The sequence below is a fragment of the Heptranchias perlo genome, chromosome 9, assembly GCF_035084215.1.
Source record: "Heptranchias perlo isolate sHepPer1 chromosome 9, sHepPer1.hap1, whole genome shotgun sequence".
NCBI classification, from domain to species: domain Eukaryota; kingdom Metazoa; phylum Chordata; class Chondrichthyes; order Hexanchiformes; family Hexanchidae; genus Heptranchias; species Heptranchias perlo.
In genome coordinates this window covers 76,059,629-76,086,347 of record NC_090333.1, presented here as the reverse complement: position 1 = coordinate 76,086,347, position 26,719 = coordinate 76,059,629, and the positions used below count along the sequence as shown (strand labels likewise).

Sequence of the window (26,719 nt, the reverse complement as noted above, 5' to 3'; positions counted from 1 at the left end):
TTAATGTTCACTGCTTGGGCTCGCAAATGAAGAATGGGCACTTGAAAGATCTTGCATTTATGTAGCACCTTTCACGACCTCAGGACCTTCCAAAGCGCTTTACAGCCAATGAAGTACTTTTTGAAGTGTAGCCACTGTTGTAATGTAGGAAACGCGGCAGCCAATTTGCGCACAGCAAGATCCCACAAACAGCAATGGCATAACGAGCAGATAATCTGTTTTTAGTGATATCGATCGAGGAATAAATATTGGTCAGGGCACCAGGGGAACTCCCCTGCTCTTCTTCAAATAGTGCAATGGGATCTTTTACATCCACCTGAGAAGGGCCTCAGTTTAATGTCTCACCCGAAAGAAGGCACCTCCGACAGTGCCGCACTGGAGCGCCAGCCTGGATTATGTGCTCAGGTCTCTGGAGTCTCTTGGACGATGTACCGGAGGGCAGCCGGCAGCAGTAGAATTGTGCCCGGCAGCGCCTTCCGAATGGGGTGGGGGAAAAATGGAGGGGTTTAAAATAAAGGCACTGTAAAACCGAAGATTTACACCTCCCCAACATTTTGTTTAGGTTAATCCAACACTTCTGGAATAAACACTGGTCTGCTCTTATTTTCACTTACTGCATCACATACAGTACTTTTCAGGTTTTAGTTTGAAGAAACGGTATGAAGAATCTGTGGGTGTGTGTGGGGAGGGGGGAGGGGAGGACTATTTAAAGAGACATGCCATGTGGCTTTCATTTCTGCTAGCTTTGAATAATCAGGTTGTCTCCACACAGGGGGAAAAAAAAACAGGGGATCCTGTCTATTCTCCTTAACGTCTGGTATTAAAGAGGAAACGATTCCTCTTTTAACCTGCTGCGCAGGCTTCAAAGGCAGGCAGGCTCAAGGAGATGGCTCCTAGTCTCAGCCCCTTGTGGACTTGCTGAGTGACTGACTGACTGTAGCCACTAACGTGGACAAGGCTGAATGCTTGTTCAGGTCGACTGCTCCCCTCTTGACTTGTGTCGCTTTGAGAAAGGGGGTGGAGAGAAGAGAGAAAAAAAAAGTTCAGAAGAATGTGCAGTAAAGCGCGCACACACATACACACACAAAGCTAGCTCGGAGCCCTGGGAGGAAAAAGAATGGGTGTCTTTTCCCTTTCAGTTGGGGTCTTGCACACACACACTGCTAGTCTAGCTTGTCAATCAGGGTAAATGGAGCGATCTGCTCCCCTCGCTTGCACCCACAGGTTGTAAAGTCATTAATTGCTCTCCATCCAGGTTTAATCAAACCTCTCCCTTGATGTGTTCTCATGCAGTTGTGCTGGAGAATGGCTGCCAGGGATTGGACTCTCTGCAACAGGTCTGCTGCGCTTTTCACCTATTCTGTGCTTTTCCTTCTGTGGCGGGTCGATGCTCACGGCTATCTGGTAAGTTTTACTTCTTGCTTTCCCGATGCACTCGTGAGCTTTGCTGCTATTTTTTTTTCTCTCCCTCTCTCGTTGGAACATTAGCAGCAGCTTATTTCACAGGACAGCACAAGACAAAAGCTGTTTTTTTAGTGCGAGATCTTCTCACGTGTGTGTGTGAGGTGGTGAGAAAACAGTTGTTTCTTAGTGTGATCCGCTGCTTTATTTTAAAACAGGTTTTAAAAAAGATTTTAAAAATAAACTCCCCAAGTCGGTTTGTTCAACGCTTAGCTTAATTTAAAAAAAAACATTGCATGTTTTCCAGATTTGTTAGAGATAAAACTTTTTTTTTGGCAGAAATGATTTAAAAGATTTTCGAAAATGTATAAATCAAACTCTGTCCACTTTAAACAAGAGTTGGATGTATATTGTATGTGCTTTGGATAACAGTGTCTCACTGTACTAACTGACATGCCCAGTTAAACTGAACCACCCTGTCTTAAATGCTTTCGTGCTCCAGAGTGTGTTAATATGGGTTTCCTTTTTAACCCCGCTGTTTCCAATTGCAGGCTCCCATCACACACACAAACGGCAGCAGCTTTCTGTCTTAAAATATATATATATTAAAAAAAAGCCCTCCTGCCAGTTTAGTCGCGCTTTACCCTCGAGAAATGAAATCCGCGCACAAACAGTTGCTTTTAATTTCCCCCTCAGCCCTTCCTTACACGACTGACAGCTTATTGATATTCCGACTCTCACCTCGTTTGCTTTATGTTTATGCATCCGATTGTTGCACAAGATGGGAATTCGAATTTAAAAGATAAGCAGAACCCTTAGTGTTGAGGTGAAGCGATTGGAATGAAATAAGGTTATTTTTTTTTTAAAAAAGGACAAAATGGGAATTTGAATGTAAAAGATGAATTGATTGAGGTGAAGCGATTGGAATGAAATAAGGTTATTTTTTTTTAAAAAGGACAAAAATGGGAATTTGAATGTAAAAGATGAATTGATTGAGGTGAAGCGATTGGAATGAAATAAGGTTATTTTTTTTTAAAAAAGGACAAAATGGGAATTTGAATGTAAAAGATGAATTGATTGAGGTGAAGCGATTGGAATGAAATAAGGTTATTTTTTTTTAAAAAGGACAAAATGGGAATTTGAATGTAAAAGATGAATTGATTGAGGTGAAGCGATTGGAATGAAATAAGGTTATTTTTTTTTAAAAAAGGACAAAATGGGAATTTGAATGTAAAAGATGAATTGATTGAGGTGAAGCGATTGGAATGAAATAGGGTTATTTTTTTTTAAAAAAGGACAAAATGGGAATTTGAATGTAAAAGATTAATGATTGAGGTGGTGTGTGTGTGTGTGTTTTAAAGGGTGGGGGGAATGTGCTTTTTATAAAATGCTGGTTGTGAGCTGGGCAGTGTGTGCAGCTTGAACCGCTGGGGAAGAGCTCGCAGCCCCTTTTTGCTTGTCTAGACGTGGCGAGGCACATTAAGCGCCGCTTCAAACGTGAAGACTTTCATCTGGCCCTGGTTCGAGGCCGTGTTAATGCTCTGGTACATCACGTGGGATTTGTTTTGTCTCTCGCCGCTCCTGTGAGCTGCCAACCCCGGGGGGAGAGAGAGGGAGGGAGAGAGAGACCAACTATTAGGAGAGGGAGAGGGAGAGAGGCGATTGATCAACCCGATTGCGGCAAAGGTTTCTTTAACATGAACTGCACTTAAAGCCGCAAGACTTTGTAAATCCTTGGCTGCTTGCAAAAAAAAAAACAAAATTGGGCATCATTAACTGAAACGATTAGCTAAATATTCCCCTGGACAAAAAAAAACATGTTTAAGAGATTATTTGCTGTGGTGGTTTTTTTTTGGTTTGTGTTCTTGAGGTTTTTCCCACAGCCGCGGAGCGCACACATCAGAGCAATCCCCTCTCTCTCTCTCTCCCTCCATCTCCCCGGTTTAAAGGAGGTCCCCACATTAAGTGGGAGCCCAGTCGAAAAGCAGCAGCAGCATGCAAGCTGCAAAAAGTCAGCGGGAACTGCCCCCCCCCCCCCCCCCGTCCCTGCTACTCACCCCTTCAGACGGAGAGACTCGGTTGACCGATGAAAGCTTAAACGTGTGGACTACATCCCGTGTTAAAAATAAGTTTTTTAAAAGAAAGAATTTGCATTTGTATGGCGCCTTTCACGACCTCAGGATCCCAAAGCACTTTACAGCCAGTGAAGTACTTTTTGAAGTGTAGTCACTGTTGTAATTTAGAAAAAAAGCGGCAGCCAATTTGCTCTCAGCCATGTCCCACAAACAGCAATGTGATAATGACCAGATAATCTGATTTTACTAGTGTTGGTTGAGGGATAAATATTGGCCAGGATACAGGGGAGAACTCCTCTGCTGTTTTTCGAAGTAGTATCATGAGCTGTTTTACGTCATCTGAAGTACACTGAAATGTCAGCCTGGATTATGTGCTCAAGTCTCTGGAGTGGGCCTTGAACCCACCACTTTCTGACTCAGTGCGAGAGGCTGAAACACGAGTTGAGGCAGCAATTAGCAAGGATAGACCTTTTGCCACAGAAAGTAAGGGCGACGACTTCCTCCTCTCTTGCCCTCCCATGTAACCACTGATTGATGCTGGGTGCAGGTCCATGGGTATGAACATCCTTTGAGGTATCTCACCCAGGCAGTCATTCTTCAGGCCGGAGCCCAGACCATGATTCTCACTGGCCTCAGCCGTGATGCCCTCAAATCAGTTTCTTACTTGACATTCATACAGCAACACAGGTTTAGGAGAGGAGGAAATTAAGGAAAGAAAAATATAAACCAAACACTTTTATTCTCTATTCATTGCTCCCTCCCAAAGCAAAAAACACCATTTGCTAAAAAAAAAATAAAGATCTACACCAAAAGCCTCGGTTCAAATCTCCAGAACGATTGCACTTCAGGCCAAAGTCACAACATCTAAACCTCTCTGCCTCTCTCGCCCCCTTCTAAGATGCTCCTTAAAATCTACCTCTTTGACCAAACTTTTGACCTTATCAAATTTTGTCTGATAACATTCCTGTGAAGTGCTTTGGGACGTTTTACGACGTTAAAGGCGCTATATAAATGCAAGTTGTTGTTACTTTTACATCATGCTCCTAACATCAACCATCAGATCCCACTGCTTTACAAGGCAGAGAGCTGGAGAGCGAGAAGAAATTTGGGGAGGGAGAACCAAGATCTGGTCAAAGAGATGAGTTTACAGGAGGCTTCTGAAGGCAGGGAGGTAACAAGGTGAGGTCTTTTTCAGAGAGATTTTGGCAGTGGCCAGGGGTGTACTGACTGGAAGGGTAGCCTCCAAAGATGGAGTGCAGGAAGTGGGGAACAAGCAATAAGTGTAAGCTTGGCTCAGCCCTATTTGAACGCATAATCGAGGCTGATACTCCAGAGCAGTACTAGGGAGTACAACATTGTCAGAGGTGCCATTGTTTGGATGATCCATTAGACCAAACCTCATCTGCCTGTTCTGCTGGTTTGGATGGTTGCTGAAGTTCCCATGGCACTATTTGAAGGCATGATGTGGAGATGCCGGTGATGGACTGGGGTGGACAAATGTAAGGAGTCTTACAACACCAGGTTATAGTCCAACAGCTTTATTTAAAATCACAAGCTTTCGGAGGCTTCCTCCTTCGTCAGGTGAGTGTGGGATTCCATAAAGGTACAGCATATATAGTCAGAGAACAATGCCTGGTGATTACAGATAATCTTTCCAACTGCCCATTATCAAGACAATCAAAGGAGTTGAATAGTGTTCAGACAGAGAAACATTACATACAAGACTACTGAATACATAAACGGTCAGAACACAAAGACAGAGAGAGAGAGAGAGAGAGAAACATCCGAAAGGCAGAGAAAGAAAGAGAATGACCAGTTGTATTAAAAACAGATAACTTTTTTCGCTGGTGGGATTACATGTAGCGTGAAATGAACCCAAGATCCCGGTTGAGGCCGTCCTCATGGGTGCGGAACTTGGCTATCAATTTCTGCTCGACGATTTTGCGTTGTCGTGTGTCTTGAAGGCCGCCTTGGAGAACGCTTACCCGAAGATCGGAGGCTGAATGTCCTTGACTGCTGAAGTGTTCCCCGACTGGGAGGGAACCCTCCTGTCTGGCGATTGTTGCGTGGTGTCCGTTCATCCGTTGTCGCAGTGTCTGCATGGTCTCGCCGATGTACCATGCTCCAGAGCATCCTTTCCTGCAACGTATGAGGTAGACAACATTGGCCGAGTCGCAGGAGTATGAACCATGTACCTGGTGGGTGGTGTCCTCTCGTGTGATGGTGGTATCTGTGTCGATGATCTGGCATGTCTTGCAGAGGTTGCTGTGGCAGGGTTGTGTGGTGTCATGGACGCTGTTCTCCTGAAAGCTGGGTAGTTTGCTGCGAACAATGGTCTGTTTGAGGTTAGGTGGCTGTTTGAAGGCGAGTAGTGGAGGCGTGGGGATGGCCTTAGCGAGGTGTTCGTCGTCATCGATGACATGTTGAAGGCTGCGAAGAACATGGCGTAGTTTCTCCGCTCCGGGGAAGTACTGGACGACGAAGGGTACTCTGTTGGTTGTGTCCCGTGTTTGTCTTCTGAGGAGGTCTATGCAATTTTTCGCTGTGGCCCGTCGGAACTGTCTATCGACGAGTCGAGCGTCATATCCCGTTCTTACGAGGGCGTCTTTCAGCGTCTGTAGGTGTCCATCGCGTTCCTCCTCGTCTGAGCAAATCCTGTGAATTCGCAGGGCCTGTCCATAGGGGATGGCCTCTTTGACGTGGTTAGGGTGGAAGCTGGAAAAGTGGAGCATCGTGAGGTTGTCCGTGGGCTTGCGGTAGAGTGAGGTGCTGAGGTGCCCGTCTTTGATGGAGATTCGTGTGTCCAAGAATGAAACCGATTCTGAGGAGTAGTCCATGGTGAGTTTGATGGTGGGATGGAACTTGTTGATGTTATCGTGTAGTCTCTTCAGTGATTCTTCACCGTGGGTCCATAGAAAGAAAATGTCGTCGATGTATCTGGTGTATAGTGTTGGTTGGAGGTCTTGTGCAGTGAAGAAGTCGTGCTCGAACTTGTGCATGAAAATGTTGGCATATTAGGGTGCGAATTTGGTCCCCATGGCTGTTCCGTGTGTTTACCCAAATACATCGACGACATTTTCTTCCTATGGACCCTCGGCGAATAATCACTGAAGAGACTACACGATAACATCAACAAGTTCCATCCCACCATCAAACTCACCATGGACTACTCCTCAGAATCGGTTTCATTCTTGGACACACGAATCTCCATCAAAGACGGGCACCTCAGCACCTCACTCTACCGCAAGCCCACGGACAACCACACGATGCTCCACTTTTCCAGCTTCCACCCTAACCACGTCAAAGAGGCCATCCCCTATGGACACGCCCTGCGAATACACAGGATTTGCTCAGACGAGGAGGAACACGATGGACACCTACAGACGCTGAAAGACACCCTCGTAAGAACGGGATATGATGCTCGACTCGTCGATCGACAGTTCCGACGGACCACAGCGAAAAATCGCATAGACCTCCTCAGAAGACAAACACGGGACACAACCAACAGAGTACCCTTCGTCGTCCAGTACTTCCCTGGAGAGGAGAAACTACGCCATGTTCTTCACAGCCTTCAACATGTCATCGATGACGACGAACATCTCGCTAAGGCCATCCCCACGCCTCCACTACTCGCCTTTAAACAGCCACCCAACCTCAAACAGACCATCGTTCGCAGCTAATTACCCAGCTTTCAGGAGGACAGCGTCCACAACACCACACAACCCTGCCACAGCAACTTCTGCAAGACATGTCAGATCATCGACACGGATACCACCATCACACGAGAGGACACCACCCACCAGGTACATGGTTCATACTCCTGCGACTCGGCCAACGTTGTCTACCTCATACGTTGCAGGAAAGGATGCCCCGGAGCATGGTACATTGGCGAGACCATGCAGACACTGCGACAACGGATGAATGGACACCGCGCAACAATCGCCAGACAGGAGGGTTCCCTCCCAGTCAGGGAACACTTCAGCAGTCAAGGACATTCAGCCTCCGATCTTCGGGTAAGCGTTCTCCAAGGCGGCCTTCAAGACATACGACAACGCAAAATCGTCGAGCAGAAATTGATAGCCAAGTTCCGCACCCATGAGGACGGCCTCAACCGGGATCTTGGGTTCATGTCACGCTACATGTAACCCCACCAGCGAAAAAAGTTATCTGTTTTTAATACAACTGGTCATTCTCTCTCTTCTCTGCCTTTCGGATGTTTCTCTCTCTCTCTCTCTCTCTCTCTCTGTCTTTGTGTTCTGACCGTTTGTATATTCAGTAGTCTTGTATGTAATGTTTCTCTGTCTGAACACTATTCAACTCCTTTGATTGCCTTGATAATGGGCAGTTGGAAAGATTATCTGTAATCACCAGGCATTGTTCTCTGACTATATATGCTGTACCTTTATGGAATCCCACACTCACCTGACGAAGGAGGAAGCCTCCGAAAGCTTGTGATTTTAAATAAAGCTGTTGGACTATAACCTGGTGTTGTAAGACTCCTTACTATTTGAAGGATAGGAGGAAGTAGTCTCAATGTCCTGGCAAACATTCCTGCCTCCACCAGTGCCAGCAATGACAAAAACTGACTATTCGTTCATCTCGTTTGCTGCTTGTGGGATCTTGCGATGCACAACAATGATTGGCATGTTGCCGACATGAACAGACTACCTGCACTCTGTCTATTGCTGAAAAGTGGATTGGGATATTTCTGAGAGACATAATAAAGCACCGTATAAATGTTTAATCTGGAGATGAGGCTGTTGGCAGGGACATTTGATGGAGACTAATTAGGATAGAATCCACCAATTAGGATAGAGTGAGGCAGTGGAGGGATTTGAAGATTAGGGCGAGGCAGCGGAAGGATTTGAAGATTAGGGCGAGGCAGCGGAGGGATTTGAAGATTAGGGCGAGGCAGCGGAGGGATTTGAAGATTAGGGCGAGGCAGCGGAGGGATTTGAAGATTAGGGCGAGGCAGCGGAGGGATTTGAAGATTAGGGCGAGGCAGCGGAGGGATTTGAAGATTAGGGCGAGGCAGCGGAGGGATTTGAAGATTAGGGCGAGGCAGCGGAGGGATTTGAAGATTAGGGCGAGGCAGCGGAGGGATTTGAAGATTAGGGCGAGGCAGCGGAGGGATTTGAAGATTAGGGCGAGGCAGCGGAGGGATTTGAAGATTAGGGCGAGGCAGCGGAGGGATTTGAAGATTAGGGCGAGGCAGCGGAGGGATTTGAAGATTAGGGCGAGGCAGCGGAGGGATTTGAAGATTAGGGCGAGGCAGCGGAGGGATTTGAAGATTAGGGCGAGGCAGCGGAGGGATTTGAAGATTAGGGCGAGGCAGCGGAGGGATTTGAAGATTAGGGCGAGGCAGCGGAGGGATTTGAAGATTAGGGCGAGGCAGCGGAGGGATTTGAAGATTAGGGCGAGGCAGCGGAGGGATTTGAAGATTAGGGCGAGGCAGCGGAGGGATTTGAAGATTAGGGCGAGGCAGCGGAGGGATTTGAAGATTAGGGCGAGGCAGCGGAGGGATTTGAAGATTAGGGCGAGGCAGCGGAGGGATTTGAAGATTAGGGCGAGGCAGCGGAGGGATTTGAAGATTAGGGCGAGGATCACGAAGTGAATTCGCTGGGTAAGGGAGTGGAACTCATCAAGGATGGGGTGATGACTGGGTCAAACAGCTACAGAAGTAGAGGCATTGCAATGGGATTAATTTTCCCTTTTCTGGCCCGGGGTTAATGAGGCTAACAGCACAGATAGGAATCAAGCCTTGTTTCCACAGTACAATTAGGCAGAGGAAATAACCAATGATCTGCCGGGGAAGGTGGGGGGGTGGTCAGCACTCAAGTTGCTTGATCTTCCTTTTTTTACTGAGAGATTGTAGGGCCACCCACTCCCAGGTTTCCACCGCCGCTGTTCTACAGCTGACCACTAGGAGGCACACAAGCAGCCTGGCGCAGACCCTCCCTCTGTTTTTTTCCTCCCTGTGTCTGGGCCGTCAGCTCGGACCACCCCCTGTGACCTGATTACAGATCAGGAGTGAAGGGGAATCCAGCCCATGATTCTTCACTCACTCAGTGGTTCTCCATTTGTGTTTATAAATTTGTTTCAGGAATTTTTTGTACTTTTAGGTAGGAAGGAATTCCTCTGGGCCTCCCCCTCCCCCACCACTAATTACTGCTAATTATTTTACGTGTAATAATTTATCTAGATTTCCAGTCTGGCTGTGCCTGGTGTGTGGATTTTAATTAGATCTACTCGGTTATTGTTTTATTCTTCAGTTTTCTTCCAGATTTTCCATCCTCCTTCCCTCCTCCTCCTCCCCCCCCCCCCGCCCTCCTCCGTTTCCTGAGGTTGTTGACCCTCGCTGGCGTACGATTCCATGTTGCTGGCAACCCCCCAGACTCCTCACTCAGGTGGCCATTACTCTTGTGTGAGCGTAGGCGGTAAGTGTCGGCAGGCTATTCAACTGGGAAGGCATCATAGCCAAGCCCGATCCTGCCCATACTCTTCACATTTTGCAGCAGGGCTGTGTGTGGACCGTGATCAGGAGCGGAAATTGTGCTTGACATTTCCCCCCTTCACCCCTGTATAATTTTAGGTCAGAGGGTCAACGTAGTGCTTCAATTGTCTTCACCTGACTCGGGTCGAATCAGACACTGAATCTGAGACCTTCCTCGTCTGTGTGGCTTAGTACCACACTGGACTGTACATTTCCCCGTTGCTGAAGGGTAATGTTATTTAAAGGACATCAGTGCTGTTAGGACATCATCGGGACAAGCCTTTCAGTGGTGCATGCTGACACGTATGTCAAAAAATGCCACTGTGTCATGTAAACCACATGTGCGTGACATAACAAGACATGTGGGTATCATGTGGGCTCTTTCTCTTCCCGGACCAGCCTGTTGTAAGCAAACTGTGCGAGGGACGTGCGTCGCTGCTGACGTTGGACGTCTCTTATCCCGGCCGGGTTGTCGCGAGTGGCAGAAACGGAGGCAGTGCACACTCTCGCGGGGAGGATGAGAAGGAGAGCCAGCCAGCCAGGCCGTACTCTCCTATACCACCAAGAGGGGGGCTGGTTACAGAGTTGCTGGGAATAACGATCTTGCCCGCTTTCTCAGGCCGGGGCCGCGGGGTTGTGGGGGGGTGGTCACGCACTGTGACGTGGGGTGTTGGGATGTGGGTTTGCACCAGTGATTACTCAGCTCTCACAGGCAGGGACCGAGGGGAGGGCAAACACTTCCTCGCAGGGAGTCACCCTCCTGCCTGCTCTCACACATCTCCCAGTGGCTGGGTTTGGAAGAGCATTGACAGACCTCAACACTTAAAGAGCAGCATGTTTTGATATCAGAAAATCCAATGCACTTGTTTTGATTCTGTTACACGGTGAGGCTGCCAACGTTTGCCCATTGACATCACACTTGAGATTGGTCACTTTACCTTTCAAGCTGAGGCTGAAGTGGGGCCCGATGGGAGGTGGTGGGTGGGTGGGTGGGGGGGAGCGGGGGTGGGTGAGGGAGAGTGGTTCTGCACAGCCCAGCAACGTAAGAATCGGTCTGCCTGCCTGCACGGCCGAGCTCAGCACTCACCTTGGCTACGGGCAAAAATCAGTGGCTCATAAGAACATTAGGAAAACAACAGAGGTCATTGAGCTCCTCAAGCTTGTTCCCCCATTCAGTTAGATTATGGCTGAACTCTCCCTTAACTCCATTTACCCATCTTGGCTCCATAGCCTTAATACCCTTACCTAACAAGAATTTATCGGTCTGTTTTGAAATTTTCAATTTAACCCCCAGCCTCAACAGCCTTTTGGGTGAGAGTTTCAGATTTCAAATACCCTTTTGTGTGAAGTAGTGCTTCCTGACATCACCCCTTGAACAACCCAGCTCTAATTTTAAGATTATGCCTCCTAGTTCTGGACTACCCCCACCACAGGAAATAGTTTCTCTCTATCGACTCTTATCAAATCCTTTAATCGTCTTAAACACCTCACGGTTCTGGTCCATTCGAACTTCGAATAAATCCACCTCTTCTTCCAAAATATCAGAAAGATCCCACAAGACATGTCTGAAATTCCCGCTCATGGTGACCTGCATGCCTCCATTTTTATGTTTGGGTTTTAGGAAGGACAAGAAAAAGCTGGTCATCCCTGTGATGGCCTTTCCTCCCGTTAATGATGTACTGTTTGCCCAATTTATTTTAATCTCCTGAGGAAAGGTTCTGTAAAGTTTTCCTTGGCCCCACTTAGGGGCCCACTGAGGCCAGCACGCAGGAAAACACATTTTTAAAAAAACGCAGGAGATGCGTTGTATCAATAATTAAGTGACCGTCAATGGCTGTAGTACCGAACACAGGCAGTTAGTTTATTCACAACACACAAATTTACTGCTGGTCTGGATAACATTGAATCATAGAAAGGCTACAGCACAGAAGGAGTCCGTGCAGCCCATCGAGTCCATGCTGGTTCTATGCAAGAGCAATCCAGCTAGTCCCACTCACCCGCCTTTTCCGTAGTCCTGCAATTTTTTTCTTTCAAGTACTTATCCAGTTCCCTGTTGAAGGCCATGATTGAATCTGCCTCCACCACCCCCTCGGGCAGTGCATTCCAGATCCTAGCCACTCGCTGCGTTAAAAAAAAGTTTTTCCTCATGTCACCTTTGATTCTTTTGCCAATCACCTTAAATCTGTGTCCTCTGGTTTTTGACCCTTTCGCCAATGAGAACGGTTTCTCTCTATCTACTCTGTCTAGACCCTTCATGATTTTGAATACCTCCATCAAATCTCCTCTCAACCTTCTCTGCTGTAAGGAGAACAACCCCAGCTTCTCCAGTCTGTCCACGTAATTGAAGTTCCTCATCCCTGGAACTATTCTAGTAAATCTTTTCGGCACCCTATCTAAGGCCTTCACATCCTTCCTAAAGTGCGGGGCCCAGAACTGGACACAATACTCCAGTTGTGGCTGAACCGGTGTTTTATAAAGGTTCATCATAACTTCCTTGCTTTTGTACACTAAGCCTCTAATTATAAAGCCCAGGATCCCGTATGCTTTTCTAACTGCTTTCTCAACCTGCCCTGCCACCTTCTGCGATTTGTGCACATACACCCCCAGGTCTCTCTGTTCCTGCACCCCCTTTAGAATTGTAACCTCTAGTTTATATTGTCTCTCCTCGTTCTTCCTACAAAAATGTATTACTTTGCTGTTCTCTGCATTAAATTTCCTCCGCCCATTCCACCAGCCTGTCTATATCCTCTTGAAGTCTATCACTATCCTCCTCACTGTCCACTACCATTCCAAGTTTTGTGTCATCTGCAAATTATGAAATTGTGCCCTGTACACCCAAGTCCAAGTCATTAATTTATATCAAGAAAAGCAGTGGTCCCAGCACCAACCCCTGGGGAACACCACTGTATACCTCCCTCCAGTTCGAAAAACAACCGTTCACCACTACTCTGTTTGCTGTCACGTAGCCAATTCTGTATCCATGCTGCCACTGCCCCTTTTATTCCATGGGCTTCAACATTGATGACAAGCCTATTATGTGGCACTTTATCAAACTCCTTTTGGAAGTCCATATGCACAACATCAACCGCATTGCCCTCATCAACTCTCTCTATTACCTCATCAAAAAACTCAATCAAGTAAGTTAAACACGATTTGCCTTTAAAAAAATCCGTGCTGGCTTTCCTTTATTAATCCACACTTGTCCAAGTGACTGTTTATTTTGTCCCGGATTATCGTTTGTAAAAGTTTCCCCACCACCGAGGTAGTAAGGTAGAAAGTGTTCAAAGAAAATGAAAAAAAAACACTTTTTTGGAAAGTCCCTATTATTATTTTTCTCTCAGATTGTTTGCAGCAGTGCCGAGGAGATTAATCTTTAATTGCTGGAGACTCCAAAACAATCTTGGAGGGTTTTACACAGAATTACATAGAATTTTACAGCACAGAAACAGGCCATTCGGCCCAACAGGTCTATGCTGGTGTTTATGCTCCTCCCACCTTACTTCATCTAACGCCAACACCATATCCTTCTATTCCTTTCCCCCTCATGTGTTTATCTAGCTTCCCCTTAAATGCATCTATGCTAGTCGCCTCAACTACTCCCTGTGATAGTGAGTTCCACATTGTCACCACTTGGGTTGGTAACCCTAACTCAGCCTCATGGGTGTAAACTCCTGTGAAGTTTTTTTTCGGACTGGGTTGTTACTTGAGGACTTTCCTCATTATTGTCGGGTTTCTTGGGTACTTCAGAGAGATCGGCTCTCCTAAACACTGCTGCGTTTCCAGACTGAGGCCGAGCCCACGTTTGGGATCCCACGTTCCCCTGTTCATGAAACTTGCTGGAAAAACAGTTGAAGTGCACCAAGGATGGAATGACAGGAGACAGCAAATGCTTTGAGCATTCGCATTCCTCAAAACAGATGGCGGAAGTGCTTGTGAATAGGTGAGAAAGAAAAGGCCAATTGACTTTGTTAAGGCCTCTTTAAAGGTCACGAACGTGCAGCATCCCACAGCTGCAGGGGCACATTGAATTCTTTCAAATTTTATGCAAGTTCAGACCTGGCGTGAGTGAGGATTACAGATGCCAAGAGATGCGAGGAGCAGTGAGAACTGTGATCATTACTGGAGTTTTCATGAACATGAAAGGTGTAGCGGCCATTGCAGGGCATATTGTGGTGGAGGAGAGGGAGGTCCAGGAGCATAGACTCAAGTCACATTAACCCAGGCGTTGGTTCTGCTCCAATAATCAGTCAACTACTTGAGCACAGCAGAGGAGTTGCAAGGACGGTTGGTCTCCCGCAGTGCAGTACCAGTGATAGTGCAGCCCACTCAACTTTTGTGCGATACGAATCTTCCATGTGTTCCTCAGGCCTTTCCCAGATATTGTTTCATTGAGAAGGTAGCTGAAGCCCTGTGGTAACCACGCACCCTACTGCATACACTCAACAAATAGCAGCAGCAGAGCAGCCATGGGATGCGTGAGGGTCTCATTGCCCAGTTCGTCCAGCGAGCTCTGCAATTTGGAGGTGAATATTTTCCTTTTAGACATCCCTACAACCCATGATGAAACTGCCAATAGTTCTTCCCGCCTACTGCACATTTTGTTTGACTTTTGGCCAACTGACACCTCATTCTGTGCACAGTAAAAGAGCGGCGTTGCAAGATAATAGTCACAGTGATTCCATCTCATCACGCTGTGCGGTGTTTGCAATGCAGTCGTTTTTCCTGCCACCTCTTCTGCTTGTGGACGTGCCCTGTCACCAGTTGGAAGGAGTACCACCACTGGAAGCCTGTTTAGCTGTGTGTTGAGCCACAGGGGACTCCGAAGGCCTGCCGTCTCTAACTCCAACTATCCCCGGTGGACCTGCATCAGTCGCGGGGCCCATGGTGCTGTCGTCGCTGTGGATTCAGTGCCTTCGAAGGTGGTGCCCACTGTCATTTGTGGAGGACACCCCCTCACAGTGCCCACTGACGTGTGTGTGCTCAGAACTCACTCTCTCTCACACATATATCAAGGCTTGTATAATACAACCCTGCTTATAACCCTGCTATTTTAAATTCTAGTACCTCACTTGCTACCTTTTTTCAGCATTAGTGCAGTGTTTGTGACATATACCTTTTACAGCTTCCCCTTGTGCGCACACATGTCCTATGCTCCTACTTTGCAGGCCTTACCTTTGCGCTTCTATTTAAATTGTGCACCTTCCTCCAGACCTCCTGCCAGGTTCAACAGTAGAGGAGACGGCAGTGACGCTGTCAGCGACATATGGCCACGCCTGGTGCTGCCTTTGCATGTTTGGAGCAGTCCTCCTCTGTGTAAAGTATGCTGGGATCTCTCCATAACCATCTTCACCAGCACTTTGGTGGGGTGGAATGGGGTGAGAAGTTGGGCAGGGATCAGGTGTATCGGGAGATTGAAACACAGTGAGGGAAACAAATACAGTCTAATGGCCACAAGAATCCCAGGACCTGGAGTGATCTGCCAGACCCATGTCTTGAGGGAAAGTTCTGCTGTTCACCTGGAGGACTGAACATGGTTAATCCCTTCAATTATTTGTGTATTTGGCAAATTTCCAAATATCAGAATTTTTTTGTGCAGCCTTGATAATCGTAGAATCTTACAGCACAGAAAGAGACCATTAGGCCCATCGTGCCTGTGCTAGCTCTTTGATGGAGTATCCAATTAGTCCCATTCCTCTGCTCTTGCCCCATAGCCCTGCAGTATTTTCCCCTGTCACGTACAACTTGACTGCACATTTCCACCGTAGAATCCTAAAGTCGTGTTTAAGGACGGGCCAGTGATGCAGTAGCTGGGAGGCCTGCCTGTCCTGCGCCTCTCTTCCCCTCCTCCATCCCCCCCACTTCCAGCTCAGAGTGTAAGAGTAGTGGATCTCTAGGGCTGACTGGAAACCTGTTCCCTATTTGAACCTACTCGCCCATAAGCGCCAACCTAGAGAACTAATAAAAGCTGGCCATAGTTTACAAAAAGCTAACTGCACAAATGCAGCCCTGAATCCCGTCCTTATGACACGTGAAGACAAGGATTTAGACTGAGCACGAGGGGTGTGGACTTGTGATTTCAAAAGCAGGCGTGCCCAGTATTAAATCGCTTTGATTGCGGAGGATGAACCTGAAAGTACACAAAGACGCAGCTTGCAGTGGAGTTGGATTTGGGAATTAGTGATGGGGAGTATGAGAGCTGAAGGCACCTGATTTATTTTCTAGGGAGCGCCGAGGTCATGACCCCACTCCACTCCCCGCACTCCCCCACCAGAAGATTTTGAGTATTGAAACTTCATCTGGTGCATTTTGAGCCTTCTTTAATTCCATCTTTCAGATCAAAAATAATTTATCTGGATAGGGTTGGGGATATTTTAAATATGAAAATAGAAGCAGTTGTATGGACTTTATAAGTTCCTGATCCTTGCATAAAAATGAGCATAAAAGTAACTGAAAGAGTAGGCAAGCGGAATGTAGTAGATGAAATATATTTGGATTTTCAAAAGGCCTTCAATAAGGAACCACATTGTAGGCTCATGGCTAAGGTCAGAGCATGTGGATTCAGGGGACAGGTAGCAGAATGGATAGAAAGTTGGCTACAAAACAGAACACAGAGAGTAGGGGTTAAGGGTAGCTACTCAAACTGGCAAAAGGTGAGAACTGGTGTTCCACATGGATCAATGCTGGGACCACTGTTGTTCACAATTTACATTAACGATTTGGACTCGGGAATCAGAAGTACAATTTCAAAATTTGCGGACGATACCAAATTGGGGGTGTAATTAATACAAAGGAAGAATGCGTCAAAATTCAAGAAGACATCAATAAACTTGCAGAATGGGCATGTAATTGGAAAATTAATTTCCATATAGATAAGTGTGAGGTGATGCCTTTTGGTAGGAAGAATAAGGAGGCCACAAACTGCTTGGATAATAAGAGTCTAGATAGGATAGAGGAGCAAAGAGATCGAGGGGTACAGATACACAAATCACTAAAAGTAGCGACGCAGGTTAATAAGGTCATATAAAAAGCAAATCAAGCACTGGGATTCATTTCTAGAGGGATAGAATTGAAAAGCAGAGAAGTTTTGTTAAACTTGTATAGAACCTTGGTTAGACCACACTTGGAGTATTGTGCACAGTTCTGGTCTCTATATTATAAAAAGGATATAGAGGCATTGGAGAGGGTGCAAAAAAAGATTCACAAGGATGATACCAGAACTGAGAGGATATCCTTATCAGAAAGGACTGAACGGGCTGGGACTCTTTTCTCCAGAAAAGAGAAGGCTGAGGTATGACCTGATACAGGTCTTTAAGATAATAATAGGGTTTGATAGGGTAGATGTGGAGAGAATGTTTCCACTTGTGGGGGAGTTTTTTTTTTATTCGTTCACGGGATGTGGGCGTCGCTGGCAAGGCCGGCATTTATTGCCCATCCCTAATTGCCCTCGAGAAGGTGGTGGTGAGCCGCCTTCTTGAACCGCTGCAGTCCGTGTGGTGACGGTTCTCCCACAGTGCTGTTAGGAAGGGAGTTCCAGGATTTTGACCCAGCGACAATGAAGGAACGGCGATATATTTCCAAGTCGGGATGGTGTGTGACTTGGAGGGGAACGTGCAGGTGGTGTTGTTCCCATGCGCCTGCTGCCCTTGTCCTTCTACGTGGTAGAGGTCGCGGGTTTGGGAGGTGCTGTCGAAGAAGCCTTGGCGAGTTGCTGCAGTGCATCCTGTGGATGGTGCACACTGCAGCCACAGTGCGCCGGTGGTGAAGGGAGTGAATGTTTAGGGTGGTGGATGGGGTGCCAATCAAGCGGGCTGCTTTATCTTGGATGGTGTCGAGCTTCTTGAGTGTTGTTGGAGCTGCACTCATCCAGGCAAGTGGAGAGTATTCCATCACACTCCTGACTTGTGCCTTGTAGATGGTGGAAAGGCTTTGGGGAGTCAGGAGGTGAGTCACTCGCCGCAGAATACCCAGCCTCTGACCTGCTCTCGTAGCCACAGTATTTATATGGCTGGTCCAGTTAAGTTTCTGGTCAATGGTGACCCCCAGGATGTTGATGGTTGGGGATTCGGCGATGGTAATGCCGTTGAATGTCAAGGGGAGGTGGTTAGACTCTCTCTTGTTGGAGATGGTCATTGCCTGGCTCTTATCTGGCGCGAATGTTACTTGCCACTTATCAGCCCAAGCCTGGATGTTGTCCAGGTCTTGCTGCATGCGGGCTCGGACTGCTTCATTATCTGAGGGGTTGCGAATGGAACTGAACACTGTGCAGTCATCAGCGAACATCCCCACTTCTGACCTTATGATGGAGGGAAGGTCATTGATGAAGCAGCTGAAGATGGTTGGGCCTAGGACACTGCCCTGAGGAACTCCTGCAGCAATGCCCTGGGGCTGAGATGATTGGCCTCCAACAACCACTACCATCTTCCTTTGTGCTAGGTATGACTCCAGCCACTGGAGAGTTTTCCCCCTGATTCCCATTGACTTCAATTTTACTAGGGCTCCTTGGTGCCACACTCGGTCAAATGCTGCCTTGATGTCAAGGGCAGTCACTCTCACCTCACCTCTGGAATTCAGCTCTTTTGTCCATGTTTGGACCAAGGCTGTAATGAGGTCTGGAGCCGAGTGGTCCTGGCGGAACCCAAACTGAGCATCGGTGAGCAGGTTATTGGTGAGTAAGTGCCGCTTGATAGCACTGTCGACGACACCTTCCATCACTTTGCTGATGATTGAGAGTGGACTGATGGGGCGGTAATTGGCCGGATTGGATTTGTCCTGCTTTTTGTGGACAGGACATACCTGGGCAATTTTCCACATTGTCGGGTGGATGCCAGTGTTGTAGCTGTACTGGAACAGCTTGGCTAGAGGCGCAGCTAGTTCTGGAGCACAAGTCTTCAGCACTACAGCTGGGATGTTGTCAGGGCCCATAGCCTTTGCTGTATCCAGTGCACTCAGCCGTTTCTTGATATCACGTGGAGTGAATCGAATTGGCCGAAGACTGGCTTCCGTGATGGTGGGGATATCGGGAGGAGGCTGAGATGGATTATCCACTCGGCACTTCTGGCTGAAGATGGTTGCAAACGCTTCAGCCTTGTCTTTTGCACTCACGTGCTGGACTCCGCCATCATTGAGAATGGGGATGTTTGCAGAGCCTCCTCCTCCTGTTAGTTGTTTAATTGTCCACCACCATTCACGACTGGATGTGGCAGGACTGCAGAGCTTTGATCTGATCCGTTGGTTGTGGAATCGCTTAGCTCTGTCTATAGCATGTTGCTTCCGTTGTTTAGCATGCATGTAGTCCTGAGTTGTAGCTTCACCAGGTTGGCACCTCATTTTTAGGTAGGCGTGGTGCTGCTCCTGGCATGCTCTTCTACACTCATCATTGAACCAGGGTTGATCCCCTGGCTTGTTGGTAATGGTAGAGTGAGGAATATGCCGGGCCATGAGGTTACAGATTGTGCTGGAATACAATTCTGCTGCTGCTGATGGCCCACAGCGCCTCATGGATGCCCAGTTTTGAGCTGCTAGATCTGTTCTGAATCTATCCCATTTAGCACGGTGGTAGTGCCACACAACACGTTGGATGGTGTCCTCAGTGCGAAGACGGGATTTCATCTCCACGAGGACTGTGCGGTGGTCACTCCTACCAATACTGTCATGGACAGATGCATTTGCGACAGGTAGCTTGGTGAGGACGAGGTCAAGTAAGTTTTTCCCTCGTGTTGGTTCGCTCACCACCTGCCGCAGGCCCAGTCTAGCAGCTATGTCCTTCAGGACTCGGCCAGCTCGGTCAGTTGTGGTGCTACCGAGCCACTCTTGGTGATGGACATTGAAGTCCCCCACCCAGAGTACATTTTGTGCCCTTGCTACCCTCAGAGCTTCCCCCAAGTGGTGTTCAACATGGAGGAGGACTGATTCATCAGCTGAGGGAGGACGGTAGGTGGTAATCAGCAGGAGGTTTCCTTGCCCATGTTTGACCTGATGCCATGAGATTTCATGGGGTCCAGAGTCAATGTTGAGGACTCCCAGGGCCACTCCCTCCTGACTGTATATCACTGTACCGCCACCTCTGGTGGGTCTGTCCTGCCGGTGGGACAGGACATACCCAGGGATGGTGATGGAAGAGTCTGGGACGTTGGCTGAAAGATATGATTCTGAGTATGGCTATGTCAGGCTGTTGCTTGACTAGTCTGTGGGACAGCTCTCCCAATTTTGGCACAAGTCCCCAGATGTTAGTGAGGAGGACCTGGCAGGGTCGACTGGGCTTGGTGTTTTGCCGTTGTCGTGTCCGGTGCCTCGTGGTCCGATGCCGGGTGGTCCGTCCGGTTTTATTCTTATTATGACTTTTCATAGCGAGATTTTACAACTGAGTGGCTTGCTAGGCCATTTCAGAGGGCAATTAAGAATCAACCACATTGCTGTGGGTCTGGAGTCACATGTAGGCCAGACCGGGTAAGGGCGGCAGGCTTCCTTCCCTAAAGGACATTAGTGAACCAGATGGGTTTTTACGACAATCCGGTAGTTTCATGGTCATCATTACTGATACTAGTATTTTAATTCCAGATTTTTTAATTTAATTAATTGAATTTAATTAATTAATTGAATTTAAACTCGCCAGCTGCCGTGGCGGGATTTGAACTCATGACTCTGGATTTTAGTCCAGGCCTCTGCATTACTAGCCCAGTAACATAACCACTATACTACCGTACCCGGTAGGGGCCATAAGTACAAAATAGTTGCTAATAAATCCAATAGGGAATTCAGGAGAAAATTCTTTGCCCAAAGAGTGGTAAGAATGTGGAACATGTTACCACAAGGAGTAGTTGAGGCAAGTAGCATAGATGCATTCAAGGGGAAGCTAGATAAGTACGAGGGAGAAAGGAATAAAAGGATATCCTGACTAGGGTTAGATGAAGTAGGGAGGGAGGAGGCTCGTGTGCAACATAGACCAGTTGGACCGAATGGCCTGTTTCTGTGCTGTAGTTTCAATGTAACCCCAAGTAACTCGTTAATCTAGACTGACACTTTAGTGCAGTACTGAGGGAGTGCTACACTGTCAAAGGCCATGTTTTGGATGAAATATTAAACCGAGGCTCTGTCTGCCCTCTCAGGTGGATGTAAAAGGTCCCATATTTGAAGAAGAGCAGGGGAGTTCTCCCTGATGTCCTGGCCAATATTTACTCCTCAATCAACATTAAAGAGAAAACAGATTATCTGGTCATTATCTCATTGCTGATTTTGGGACCTTGCTGTGCGCAAATTGGCTGCTATGTTTCCTACATTACAACAGTAAATATACTTCAAAAGTACTTAATTGGCTGTAAAGCGCTTTGGGACATCCTGAGATCATGAAAGGCGCTATATAAATGCAACTTCTTCTTCTTCATCAGGAATCTAAGTGCACTTACGATAGTCCCGAGATGCATTCACAAGTTAAAACCAGCCTTAATGCTAAAGGGATCAAGGGATATGGGGAAAAAGCAGGAACAGGGTACTGATTAGATGATCAGTCACGATCATTTTGAATGGCGGAGCAGGCCCGAAGGGCCAAATGGCCTACTCTTGCTCCTATTTTCTATGTTTCTGTCATCACATTGATCCCTGTTCCGGATCCCAAAGCACTTTGGAATCAGGCAGGGGTTTACCTGGATTTTAGGTATTCTGATTTGACTATTTTAAACAGTACAATTTTTTATTCTAGATAGCTTCAGAAGGGATAAGGGGGAGTTAATATCATGGAAACAAGGACACAGGACCCGAGCTGAAGGACCACAGCCAGACAGAGGACAGTCTTTTCCTCTTTTAGATACTGATCGACCTGCTGTGCATTTCACAGTGCTCTGCTTTTAAGACCAGTGGGCAGTAATTGAATTAATGTGCTCATTCGGCTATTCTAACGGAAGTGTTAATCTTCAAATAAATGGCTTAACGCCCCTGTTGAAATTGTACACAGAGGAATGTCACACAAGCACCGACAGTAATGTCTAGGGTACATTGCTCATTTAACCTTGTCAAAATGGTTCATTTTCTCGTCCGAATATAAAAATCATTGCACGTTCAAATCACTTTAAAAAGAAATGAAATGCAGAAGAACAATAACTTGAATTTATATAGTGCCTTTAATGTAGTAAAACGTCCCAAGGCATTTCACAGGAATGTAATCAAACAAAATTTGACACCGAGCCACATAAGGAGATATTGGGACAGGTGACCAAAAGCTTGGTCAAAGAGGTAGGTTTTAAGGAGCGTCTTAAAGGAGGATGATGTGGAGATGCCGGTGATGGACTGGGGTGGACAAATGTAAGGAGTCTTACAACACCAGGTTATAGTCCAACAGCTTTATTTAAAATCACAAGCTTTCGGAGGCTTCCTCCTTCGTCAGGTGAGACGAAGGAGGAAGCCCCCGAAAGCTTGTGATTTTAAATAAAGCTGTTGGACTATAGCCTGGTGTTGTAAGACTTCTTAAAGGAGGAGAGAGAGATAGCGAGGCGGAGGGGTTTAGGGAGGGAATTCCAGAGCTTAGGGCCTAGGGAACTGAAGGCACGGCCGCCAATGGTGGAGCGATGAAACACAGTTTGTAGGAACAGGGTTGGGGTGGGGGGGGGTCTGAATATTGTGATCTCCGGTGGAACTGACTGACTGACTGCCTCCACCCTCCGGTTTCCAATCTATTATATGCTTATTGATCACTAAGGTCATTCCTCACGTTTTCCTGTGGATGGTGACATCTCCACAATGGATGGTTTGTCGCTCTCCTAGATTTCTGCACGGCATTGAAAAGGGACCGCCACCATGAGCACGTAAACAAACTGAAAATAGCTCTCCAGGTCACCGAACATGTCTCGGCACCTCTGTATCACGTTAGCGCACTGTCACAAAATCCTAAATATGATCATCTCGGGGTCATTTTTCAAATTAAGTAAAACTCACAATCACTCCAACCCCATTCCTTATATAGGATGACAAGGAACTTTACAGCACAGAAACAGGCCATTCGGCCCAACTGGTCTATGCCGGTGTTTATGCTCCACACGAGCCTCCCCGCCCTTCTTCATCTAACCCGATCATCATATCCTTTCTATTCCTTTCTCCCTCATGTGTTTATCTAGCTTCACCTTAAAGGCATCTATACTATTCGCCTCAACCATTCCATGTGGTAGCGAGTTCCACATTCTCACTACTCTTTGGGTAAAGAAGTTTCTCCTGAACTCCCTATTGGATTTATTGGTCACTATCTTATATTTATGACCCCTAGTTTTGGTCTCCCCCACAAGTGGAAACATCATTTTATTTTATTTCCAACCCGTGCCAATTTCCACAAGTGCAGTGAATGAAGCAAGTTCATGCGTTCACACTCGGGAACATCCTCCTTGGGAAGTCGAAAAAAATAAACCTTCGGGCAAGGCAACTGCCGGCTATGCCCCATATATATTTTTTCACTCAAAGGGCGGTGAGTGTCTGGAACGAGCTGCCAGAGGCAGTAGTAGAGGCGGGTACAATTTTGTCTTTTAAAAAGCATTTGGACAGTTACATGGGTAAGATGGGTATAGAGGGATATGGGCCAAGTGCAGGCAATTGGGACTAGCTTAGTGGTATAAACTGGGCGACATGGACATGTTGGGCCGAAGGGCCTGTTTCCATGTTGTAAACTTCTATGATTCTATATATATATAAAACTTGAGGAGACACACGGAATAAAGGGACCTGTACCGACCAGCAGTAACTGTCAGCTCACTTTCAAATTTTTGCCTCACGTTCGTTGGCAAACAACAGCGGGAGAAAGCAATAATGTAGCAGCTCAACCTGGCAGAAGAACCAGAGACGATATGAGGAAAAATGTTTTTACGCAGCGAGTTGTTGTGATCTGGAATGCACTGCCTGAAAGAGTGGTGGAAGCAGATTCAGTAATAATGTTCGAAAGGGAAGTGGATAAATACTCTTTGAACGAGCCAGCACAGGCACGAAGGGCTGAATGGCCTCCTTCTATGCTGTATGATTCTACGATTCTACCGCCAACTAATCTGGTTCTGACAGTTTTAATCCTTCCCCGCACATATTCCTAACTGGTTGATAGTGATAGCCTCCGATCCCAGTGAATATAACTGATCTTTCTGTTGAAAGCGAACAGTTGGTCTTTCCACTTGGGGCTGTTTCTAGTTGTGTTCTTGTGCCTTCAAAACCATTTTGCTGCAATGAGGTATTATGGAGAGAGACTTCAGCTGGGATTATGGATCAAGCTGGTTGTCAAGTGGTCCCGGGGGGCCTCCTTCTCAATGCCATTAATTTTTAATTCCTGGGGAATTTGGAGGATTTGTATGGATCTCGAAGGAAGTAAAATGATAAGTCCTGGGCAGAAGGTCCACAGTGGGTAACTGCATCAGCTGGCGTGATACTGAGTCGTATGTATACATAGCAAGCATCTGTGTTTTATGTGGACCGCAGCATTGTTGGGCCCACTGTCTGCTTGTCCACGTTCAAGATCAGTCGGACCCACAAAAGTTTCTCCCTAGTCGTCCCCTGAACCATCGTGGCTCAGTTGTAATGGTCCCACTTTGCATCTTTTGGCACCAACCGTGGCTCAGCTGCAGCTCTCATGCCTCTGACTCAGAAGGTTATGGGTTTGAATCCCACTCCAAGGACTTGAGCACAAAATCTAGGATGACAATTCAGTGCAGTACTAAGGGAGTGCTGTGCTGTCTGAGATGCTGTCTTTGGATCGAAACGTTAAATTGAGGCCCCATCTGTTCTCTCAGGTGGATGTAAAAGACCCCACTGCACTATTTGAAGAAGTGCAGGGTCGTTCTCCCCTGTGTCCTGGCCAATATTTATCCCTCAACCAACATCACTAAGACAGATTATCTGGTCATTATCACATTACTGTTCGTGGGACCTTGCAGTGTATAACTTGGCTGCCGCGTTTCCTACATTACAACAGTGACTATATTTCAAAAAGTACTTCATTGGCTATAAAGTGCTTTGGGACGTCCTGAAGTTGTGAAAGGCGCGATAGAAATGCTAGTTCTTTTCTTTACTCGTGCTTTTTGTTGCCAATTTCGCTGCACGTCCCTTTGGTGTCGTGTTGCCAGGGGAGGTGATCTGCTTAATGGCTGAAGGATGCAAACAGATGTTTTTTTGTTGCCTTTGTCAGGACAGCAGTGAAGCCACAGAGAGGGACCAAAGCAGAGAGGAGGACGTGGCTCAGTGGTGGGGAGAATGGAGCTCCTGGTCGACCTGCACTCGGAGCTGCGGAGGAGGGGTCATGTCACAGGAGAGGCACTGTTTACAACAAAGGTAAGAGGTAAATTGTTTTGCAGTTCAATGTTTGCTGGTATCGCCCTTTCGTTTCCCCATTATGGTCCTGAGAAGCACTTTCCGACATTCTTTCTAGGCTCAAGGCACGATATAAATGCCAGTTGTATAGAGACAAACCCTTGAGTGTTGATGTCCCTTTGCACTGGTAGTGATTACCCGGGAAAGTTGCCAGGAATATTCCGTACAGGGGCTGAAGTGAGCCAGCTTGGCCTAGCACCGCACGCTCGTTTTGGTGCTGCGTTCTATCGTTGGTTCCTAGTACGGTCCCCAATGCTTACAGCGGGCGGTGTTGGTGCTGACTCGATTTGCCCGCTATAGGCTTTGGGCGGTTTAAAGGGAAACGCTATGCCCGCCAAGTAGCGAGTGACGCCTGGGCCTAGAGAGCGAGTGTTTGAACGTGGGGACGTCAACGTGTTCTCACCCCAGGTCCTGTACTTTGCGCGCGGAAGTACCGGACAGGTCCGACAGCTGAGATCCCACCTGCTGCGGGTTTGAGAGGAGCACGGACATTCGGACCACAGGGGAAGAGTTGGCAGTGGGAGTGAGATGAATGGGCTTCTGGGAGATGAGAAGCGTACTCGGAGGGAAAGAAATCCACAGCTGTCCAGGGAGAGATGTGGTGATTCAAACGGTTGGAGGATTCAGAGCCAGGAGAAGGGAAAGAGATGTGAGAGGTGAGAAACCAAACTCTTATCAAACAATAACTGGATCAATTCATCAAGGAATATCATTATTAATTAATCACAGGCAACACTTCATCGATCGGTAGCATTTATCCAGAAGCTTGTTCATTGAAGAAGTCAGTTATTGAGTGGACACTTGTTTCTGCCCGAAATACACTGAGAGTTTAACACGGCAACTTTGTAATTGGCTAGAATGGAAACGGAAAATGGTCAAACGTGGGCATCTTGGGTAGTGCGGACTGTAGCAGCAGCTGCCCAACCCCCCCCCTCTTTTAGTTTGGGAAACGTCAGGTGAGGGGGGGACTGTAAATGTGCAAGAGGCAGCGCTAGGGCATGGGGACAGCAAGGGAGAGAGTCCTGATACCTTGAGCGTGGTGAAGGCGCAGAGGAAAGAAAGTCTCCGCAGAGAGCCCTGAGTAACCAGTAGCAATGTCCAGAGAGAGGGAGAGGAGTCCTGCACTGAGACCCGGGAAGTCAGCTTGAACAACCACTAAGCCCACCCCCCCCCTCCCCCCCCAAAAAAAAACACATTGCAAGGAGGTAAAGGAGAGAGGTATGCAAAAAAATGGGAGTGAAACAACAGCAGAGGAGAAAGAAAAAGAAGTGGAGGAGGAGAGAGAGTTTTTCTTTTGTAGAACACGCCCCTACCAGTATCTTTAGCTAGAGGAGCATGAGAGGCCCAGTCTGAAAAAAGTGTGAGAGCCGCTGAATTGTGTATTTTTGTTCAGATTTATTGTCAAGAATGCCAAGCGGCTCTGAGC

General features: G+C 47.2%; 1 protein-coding gene across 1 annotated transcript in view; it reads left to right on the top strand.

Moving 5' to 3' along the window:
* The first annotated feature begins 426 nt into the window (after window positions 1–426).
* LOC137324929 (ADAMTS-like protein 2) overlaps window positions 427–26,719 on the top strand; it is a 330,648-nt gene continuing 304,355 nt past the window's right edge. The window contains exons 1-3 of the mRNA XM_067989619.1: window positions 427–485; window positions 1,288–1,404; window positions 25,117–25,254. Of these exons, the coding sequence (XP_067845720.1) occupies window positions 427–485; window positions 1,288–1,404; window positions 25,117–25,254 (314 nt within the window). The remainder of the gene's footprint in view (window positions 486–1,287; window positions 1,405–25,116; window positions 25,255–26,719) is intronic.